At 45.4% G+C, this 8,645-nt stretch overlaps 1 protein-coding gene across 1 annotated transcript; it reads right to left on the bottom strand.

Moving 5' to 3' along the window:
- Positions 1–230: 230 nt before the first annotated feature.
- LOC111201249 lies at positions 231–7,631 on the bottom strand. The gene is made up of 6 exons (XM_048740482.1): positions 6,273–7,631; positions 4,742–6,170; positions 3,533–3,924; positions 2,315–2,851; positions 986–1,804; positions 231–251 (listed from the first exon to the last, which is right to left on the bottom strand). The coding sequence occupies exons 1-6, from the start codon at positions 7,557–7,559 to the stop codon at positions 231–233; spliced, it is 4,485 nt and encodes a 1,494-aa protein (XP_048596439.1). The 5' UTR covers positions 7,560–7,631.
- Between the last annotated feature and the right edge of the window lie 1,014 nt (positions 7,632–8,645).

Here is an 8,645-nt window from a genome sequence, read left to right as displayed (position 1 = left end):
TCTACAACCTCAAAACATTTCTTAGCTCTTAACAACTTTGCTAGCCCCCTTTTCTTTCTTTTCTTTTTTTTTTCGATTTCTTTTCTTTCTTTTTTTTTTTATTTTTTTTAGGTTGGGGGCCAAGACTTTTCAAAACTAGAGCTAGAGGTTCTCTACTTATCCCAGAAAATCAATTCACTTAAGCACAAAGAGTCTATCCATTTTTACTTTTCATTTCTCCCAAATCATGATCACAACACTCGCCCTCCCACCTATAGCTAGACAATAGAGTGTCCAATCTAGCAAAAATGAAGATCAAGCATTGTCGTTCCCGATACTCTCAACATTATGCGCATGTAAGACTTTCCGAAGAAGGCCTCACTCATCAAACAATGAAAGCTTAAAAGGAAGGAAAGGTTTTGGGAGTGGTCTACCACTAGAGTTTGTCAAAAAGATTGGCATAAAAGATGTGACAACTCAAGTGTGTATAGCCATGACTCAGTACACAAAGGACCCTAAGCAAGAAGTATTAAGTTCATTCAGTTCAAATAAGGTTGTAGTTGGCTTCAAAGACTGAGTTTCAGCAATCAACAAGTTTCAAGAAGAGTTTTCAAGGCTCGAAACATACAAGTCTTTTCGAGAGGTGCATGGCTACTCAATGGTGCAACGTAGTGTTCTTTACAAGGCATTTAAAATCATTGCTCCCTATGCAAGTGAATGCAACCTATATGCTCTAGACTCTCCTAATGGTGCAAATGATGCAAACTAAATGAAAAATCCTTCTTTTTTTTATGCAAATAGGCGTGCAATGCATGACTCAAATGAAACACAATCAAAGCAAACATGATCAAATGCTTGGTACCTCCCCCAAACTTGAGTTACACAGTCTCTGTGTTGTCAAAGAAAGAAGGAGATACCGAGAAGAAAACTAATATGCAGGAATGAAATGATATATACAAGGGAGTGAGAGAAGTACCTCCTATGGATAGTAGGTAGGGGCAGATGCCCCAGCATCGTCGTCGTCAGGAGGGAAGGTGGTGTAGTACCCACCGGATGCTGTACCGGAGCCTCCATACCATGGCTGGCTCTCAACCTCGTCAATCTCGTCCTCACTATCTGAAGAAGCAAGGGATGGGGATTTGTTGCCGGAAGTGGAAGGTTGAGTGGGTGGGTTTCTCCACTTACGCTGAAGCTGCGCAGCAGTGAGGGGGAAACCAAGAGCATCAGGCGGGGGTGGAGGTTGGGGGTTTGAGGTGTTCGCGAAAGCGAAATCAGCTGAGCTACATCCAGCTATTCCTCCCCTAGTTAAAACATCAGCTACTTTCTTCATGAACTTTGCTGAAGTCTTTGCCTGCTTCTTCACGGTCTTGCTGAGTGCCTTGCACTTATCCTTGAGCTTTTCTATCGTTCTGTCCTGAGCTTTGTTCCATCGCTGGAGGCGACCAATGTGGTCATGAGCATCACGGAGAGCTCCAGGAGGAAGGACTCCGTCATGGGGCTTGAAGTAGTAGCGCGGAGGTCCATAAATATGCTCAGGGGTGTCTGCTACAGGTGGTTCAGGTTGCACGGGGACACTCCTTCTCCTTGATGGAGCTGCTTGAATTGGATCGAGAGGCCCGTGTTCTCCAAGAAAGTATTCCTGGGGAATGTTGAAGCTGATAGCTCCAGGTATCTCTAAACTCGTCAGGTTCCGGTTTGGAAGAACCACCTCGACTGGCTTGCCGTACAAGTAGTAGTGGTAGACGTAGTCTTTCCCGTACATCCCACTGAAATAGGTGGCAATCCTCAAGTAGGTGCCATCAATGAACCTAGGCCCCGATGCGTCCTTTCCCAAGGGAACATTCAGAAATTGGAGCAGTGGTGTGATCATTCCGCCTATCCCTATCTTTGGGCGCGAATCAGTGGTGTACCACGCCCAGTCTCTGTAGTGTTCGAGACGGCCCACGAAGAAACTGACCACCCCAAATGTAGCATAGATATCAGTGCTGGGAAGGGGTAACACTCCGGGTTGAGTGTAGGGACGGATAGCAGGGCAGAGCAGTCGCATGTCTTCCTCAGTAACATTACCAGCTTGCTTCCGTGGGTAGAAAGCATGGACTAGCAATGTGTGGAGGTAGCGTACAGACGGGTGTCGGATGTGTGAGTTCTTGTCAGCCCCGGTGGAGTGTCTGTTTCCAGTGATCAACTTCCAAAGCTCTGTGGGAAGGTTTTCACATTTGGGAAGGGAGTGGTCTTCTAGGTCTTGGAACCCCATCACTCTCCCAATGTCTTTGAAGTTCATGTTGTACTCTCTTCCATTGACCTTGAAGCTGATTTTTCCCCATCCTTGCCTCACATGCGCCGTGTCGTGGTAAGTGACCACAAGAGAGGAGAGGAACTGACAAGTGACATCCTTGTAGAAAGGATAAGCCATGGTGAGGAGTTTCGGCATCTTCAAATGCCCCAGCATTGCCTCAATATCAGAGTCTAGACCCAACTCCTTCAGTAGGTTGAGGTCGGCGAACCTTGTTGGAACCCAGGTGACTCCATCCTTCAAATGATCGTACAGCTCCTCTACAGATGGAGTTTTCGCCCTATCTCGATCAACAGCAACCCCTTTGCCCTTTGACATCTTGGCTTTCTTCGTAGGTGCTGGCTCATCATCACTCTCAGTTTCACCTTCCTCATGGGTGGGAACCGCTACACTTTTCCCTGCCCTCTTCTCGTGTTCTTTCGATTTCCTTGCAGCCAACGTCTGTTGTCGCACAGTCCGCTGCGTTCCTGAGCCAGTTGGCTCGCTGGTTAAAGCTTTTCCTCTTTGTGCAAACTCTTGACTTTCGGCTTCTTGCCTCTCAGCTTCCAACCTGCCCTTTGTCTTCTTAACCATTTTCACCTGAAAAGTTACAAACTTGGAAAGGGATAAGTAGATGGAAGTGAAGAAAAAGAAGACTTTGCAAGCGAACATTTTGCAAGAATGAACTTAACAAATGAATTTCTCAGTTTAAACTCAAGTTCAGCACAATGCAACAATGTGACATCTTAACGCATCTAAAACACCCGCAAACACACCCAATTAAGGTCAAATTCAAAATTCCCCCAAATCCATGAACCCTAATTTGGCCAAAGTGCAAATTAAACTCAATTTCACCCTTAATTCAACAACCCAACTTGATAGATAAGCTTTCCCTAGTCTATTTCACCACAATCTAGCAAGAAAATGACCAAATTTCGACTTTCAAATTCTAGGGTTCATGGACCTACGAATTTGAATTTAAAAACTCAATACCTTGCTTTGGATGAAAGGAAATGGTGAAAGGGTGGTGAGGAATAGACTACAGGGGCGAAAGCTTGGATTTAGAAACAAGAACTAGTTGATTTGGGTGAGAATTTAGGAAGTTTTGGGAATTTTGGTGGGGGTGAGTTTGGAGAGAGTTTGTGAGTTTGTGAGAGGAGGGGAGAGTGAGAGAGATGAAATCGCTGGGGTTGGGGTAGGTTTAGGGTCGTCTGGTTCGGTTTAGGGTGGTTAGGATCGGTTTACTTGAATTAAACCGGGGTTTAGAGTTAGCAAACTTACCTGAACCGGTGCGGGAGCGACGTGAGGGTCTCGCTGGGAGAGGTCGCTCTCGAGGCGTTTCCTCGCGTCGCGAGTTGATGAAAACGCGAGCGACCTCGGAGTGTCGCTCCAGAAAGCTCGCTCTGAGCTGGAGCGACCTCGAGGTGTCGCTGTGAAATCTCGCTCCGCGTCAGTTCTTGAGTGCCCGTTCCGTCGAAAACGCGAGCGACGTGAGGGTGTCGCTCCCATAATGTCGCTCCCAGCTGGAGCGACCCTTCGACCTCGCTCCGAGACCTCGCTCTGAGGTGATTGTTTTCTCGAGACAACGACGAAACCGCGAGCGACTTCTAGGTGTCGCTCCCATAACCTCGCTCCCAGCTGGAGCGACCTCGAGGTGTCGCTGTGAGACCTCGCTCCCACGCACGACTCCTTCTCAAAACTGAACCGATCAAGTACCTGCATACAACTTCTCTCTCTCCTTTTTTTTTTTTTTTATGCAATAAGATGAGAAATGAAAAACACCAATGCAATATATACAAGGATACGCATGGGACTTCCTCCCAAGTGAGCTTGTTTAAAGTCCCGAGCTTGACTTTGCCTTCCTTTTAGATTAGGCCGGGGTAGGATCAGACAGTGGAGTGGAAACTCCATCTTCCTCTGGTGCATTGGCCATGTAGAGCTTAACCCTTTGTCCATTCACTGTGAAGTCTCTTCCATCAGTGCTCCACAAGACTATTGCTCCATATGGCCTAACCTCCTTGATCTTGAAAGGACCGGACCACCTTGACTTAAGCTTTCCTGGAAACAACTTCAGTCTAGAGTTGTAGAGAAGAACTTGGTCTCCTTCTTTAAACTCTCTCTTCAGGATATTCTTGTCATGGAAAGCTTTAGTCTTTTCCTTGTAGATTCTTGAGTTCTCAAAAGCATCCATTCTTATCTCATCAAGCTCGTGTAGCTGGAAGAGCCTTTTCTCCTTAGCACTCTTGATGTCAAAGTTCAGCAACTTTATTGCCCATAGTGCCTTGTACTCAAGTTCCACTGGCAGATGGCAAGCCTTCCCATACACTAGGTTGAAAGGTGTAGTGCCCAGTGGTGTCTTGTATGCTGTCCTATAAGCCCAAAGTGCATCGTCAAGCTTATTGGACCAATCCTTCCTTGTAATCCCCACAATCTTCTCCAGAATAGATTTGATCTCCCTGTTAGAAATCTCAACTTGTCCACTTGTTTGGGGATGATAAGGAGTTGCCACCTTGTGCTTCACACCGTTCTTTTTGAGAAGTCCCTCAAGCAGTTTGTTAATGAAGTGGGAACCTCCATCACTGATTACAACTCTTGGAACTCCAAACCTTGGGAAGATGATGCTCTTGAACATCTTGATTACAACTCTAGCATCATTGGTGGGGCTTGCTATGGCTTCCACCCATTTGGAGACATAATCAACAGCCACAAGGATATATTTGTTGCCAAAGGATGATGGAAAGGGGCCCATGAAGTCAATACCCCAGACATCAAACACTTCAACTTCAAGGATTGGATTTTGAGGCATCTCATTCCTCTTGGTGATGTTCCCTCTTCTTTGGCAAGAATCACACTTCGAAACAAAGGCTTGTGTATCCTTGAACATGTGTGGCCACCAGAATCCAGCTTGTAATACTTTTGCAACTGTCTTGAAGGTGGCAAAGTGTCCTCCATAGGATGATCCATGACACTGTGCAAGGATCCCATCAATCTCCTCATTTGCAACCACTCTCCTATAAAGCTGATCTTTGCAGAGAATGTAGAGGTAGGGCTCGTCCCAGTAATATCTTTTCACATCCTTGTAGAACTTCTTCTTGGCATAGCCTACAAGATTCAAAGGCTCTCTTCCTGTGGCTAGGTAGTTAACCAAATCAGCATACCAAGGTTCTTTCTCCTCTGTTGCTTTGACCTCTTCCAGCTTCCTACCAGTCTCACAAACTGCTATCACTGCTTCGATAGCCATGATCTGCTCTTCAGGAAGTCCTTCGTCAATTGGGACACCAGACTCTATCCTCAACCTGGATAAATGATCAGCTACTCCATTCTCAACTCCAGGTTTGTCCTTGATCTCCATATCAAACTCTTGGAGCAAAAGGATCCACCTCAAAAGCCTGGGTTTTGCATCTTTCTTGGCTAGAAGGTGTCTCAAGGCAGCATGATCTGTGTAGACAATGACTTTAGACCCAACCAAGTAACTTCTGAACTTCTCGAAGGCAAAAACAATTGCCAGCATCTCCTTCTCTGTTGTGGCATACCTCATTTGAGCATCATTGAGGGTTTGGCTGGCGTAGTAGATCACATGAGTTTTGCCATTTTTCTTCTGCCCCAGAACAGCTCCCACAGCATAGTCACTGGCGTCACACATGATCTCAAAAGGGAGATCCCAATCAGGTGGCTGGACAATTGGGGCACTAACGAGTTCACCTTTCAGCTTCTTGAAAGCTTGTAGACATTCCACATCAAAACTGAAAGTAGCTTCCTTGCACAGCAGCCTGGTCAAAGGTCTAGTGATCATGGAGAAGTCCTTGATGAACCTCCTGTAGAATCCAGCATGACCAAGAAAACTCCGGATGTCTTTCACTGTCTTTGGTTGAGGCAGACCAACCATAACATCGATCTTGGCTTTATCCACCTCAATCCCCTTCTCTGAAATCTTGTGTCCTAGCACAATCCCTTCTTTGACCATGAAGTGACACTTCTCCCAATTCAGCACAAGGTTGGTGTCCTCACATCTCTGTAGGACCCTGCACAAATTTGACAAACAAGCAGAGAACGAAGATCCGTAGACAGAGAAATCATCCATGAATACCTCCACAACATCCTCAATCAGATCAGAGAAAATTGACATCATGCACCTTTGAAAGGTAGCTGGAGCATTACATAGACCAAATGGCATCCTTCGATATGCAAAGGTGCCATAGGGACATGTGAATGTCGTTTTCTCTTGATCATTGGGATGTATGGGGATTTGGAAAAATCCTGAGTACCCATCAAGGAAACAGTAGAATGGGTGATTTGCAAGTCTCTCTAGCATCTGATCAATAAATGGTAGTGGAAAATGATCCTTTCTAGATGCAGAGTTTAGTTTTCGGTAATCAATGCACATTCTATGACCTGTGATGGTTCTTGTTGGTATCAGTTCATCGTTGTCATTCTTGATCACAGTGATACCACCTTTCTTTGGTACAACATGCACAGGTGATACCCATTTAGAATCTGAGATAGGGTAAATAACACCAGCATCTAGGAGTTTAAGAATCTCTTTCTTTACAACATCCTTCAGGTTAGGATTTAACCTTCTTTGATGCTCGATAGAAGTCATTGATTCATCCTCAAGATGTATCCTATGCATGCACAAAGAGGGTGATATCCCCTTGATGTCATCTAGTGAGTAACCTATTGCCTTTCTAAATCTTTTAAGTGTTTTCAAAAGTTCAGATAGCTCATTCTCAGTAAGTTCACTACTCACAATGACAGGGTAAGTTTCATTAGGACCAAGGAATGCATACCTTACACCATGGGGAAGAGGTTTAAGCTCCACTTTAGGTGCCTTTAGTTCACTCCAGTCATCCTGCTGGTTGTCCTCTCGTTGAGTGACTGAGACTTGTTGGTGAACCATCTGTGGAAGCTCCTCATACTGGTCCTTACTGACAAACGCCTGGTGTGAATCCAGCATCATCCCATAGGCAGTACTCTCCAGGTTCTCGATCACCTCAGCCTCCTTCTCTACAGTTAAAGCATGCTGTAGAGGGTCCTCTAGTGACAACTCTTCTAGGAGTTCATCAGCAAGGGCATCCATCTCTTCGATGTAGAACACTTGGCCCTGAACTGTTGGCCTCCTCATTACTTCCTTGATGTCGAAATGCAGAACGTGCCCTTTACCCAGATGGAGATCAATCTTGCCTTCTTTCACATTAACTATAGCTCCTGCTGTGGCTAAGAAAGGTCTTCCAAGGATTAAAGGGTCTTGAGCTTCTTCACCCATTTCAAGCACCACAAAGTCTGTAGGGATCTCATAATTTCCAACCATCACTGGGAGGTCCTCTAAGATACCCACAGGGTACTTCACTGAACGATCAGCCAATACCAGAGAAAGTCTACACTTCTTGTACTGAGTGAAACCCAGCTTCTTAGCAACAGATAGGGGCATCAAGCTGACACTAGCTCCCAAATCGCAGAGACATCTATCAAATACCATAGGCCCTAGAGCGCAAGGTAATGTGAAGCATCCAGGATCTTCTAGCTTCTTTGGAATGACCAGCCTCTGAATGATAGCACTGCACTCATGAGTGAGAATCACCATGCCCTCCATCTCTTTCTTCTTTGCAGCTACAGCATCTTTGAGGAACTTGCTGTATTGAGGGATCAGCATGAAAGCATCTATAATGGGCATTGTGACTTGGACTTCACTCATTTGCTTGTCAAACAAAGCTTTGTACTTCTCTAGTAGCTGCCTCTTAAATCGACCTGGGAATGGGAGCTTGGGTTCATAGGCAGGAGGAACAAAAGAGTTCTCACTTGCAGGAGAGACGACTTCACCATCTTTAACTGTTTTCTTCTCTTCTCCAACCTTTCCCTTTCCTTTTGCTTCCACTATCTTTTCCAAGATCTCGTCATTGATCTTCTCATCAACAATCACCACTTCATCATCTATGGTGATGGCAACCCCCTCACTTTGTTTCTCAGCATCCTTGGTGAGAGTTCTCTGAGGTAACTCCTTACCACTTCTAAGAGTGATAGCTTTCATGGTTTCCTTTGGGTTTTGCTCAGATTTACCAGGTAGAGAACCTTGTTGGCGATTTTGTTGAGTGTTCATGGCAGCAAACTGGTTCTCCAAAGCTCTGAACTTGTTGTTGAGCTCATTGTAGCTCCCATCAATCTTTGAGTGAAGATTCTTCAACTCATAGCCAACATGCTTCTCACTTCTTGTTTGAGACTCCAGGATTTGTTTCAGTAGAGCATCAGTGCTGCTGACCTGAGGAGTGGAGGTAGAGGGATTAGATTGTTGTTGGGAAGAATGGTTGCCCTTGTTGTTGAAACCAGGAGGAGGGTTCTGCTGAGGTTGATAACTGCCTTGCTGATTGTTCCGAGGCTGATAACCACTCTGCTGGTTGTT

The sequence above is a fragment of the Brassica napus genome, chromosome A9 (assembly GCF_020379485.1).
Source record: "Brassica napus cultivar Da-Ae chromosome A9, Da-Ae, whole genome shotgun sequence".
Classification (NCBI taxonomy): Eukaryota; Viridiplantae; Streptophyta; class Magnoliopsida; order Brassicales; family Brassicaceae; genus Brassica; species Brassica napus.
The sequence above is the reverse complement of the archived record's forward strand: the minus strand, read 5'-3'. Positions and strand labels throughout refer to the sequence as shown.

Excerpts from the sequence above, each read along its gene's own strand:
- LOC111201249 (XM_048740482.1), bottom strand. The coding sequence starts at position 7,559 with ATGGTTGGAAATTATGAGATCCCTACAGACTTTGTGGTGCTTGAAATG. Across the intron at positions 6,171-6,272 it reads GTTTGTCAAATTTGTGCAGG|GGGATTGAGGTGGATAAAGC; the intron begins GTCCTACAGAGA and ends ATTTCAGAGAAG. Across the intron at positions 2,852-3,532 it reads TCGCTCCCGCACCGGTTCAG|GTGAAAATGGTTAAGAAGAC; the intron begins GTAAGTTTGCTA and ends GTAACTTTTCAG.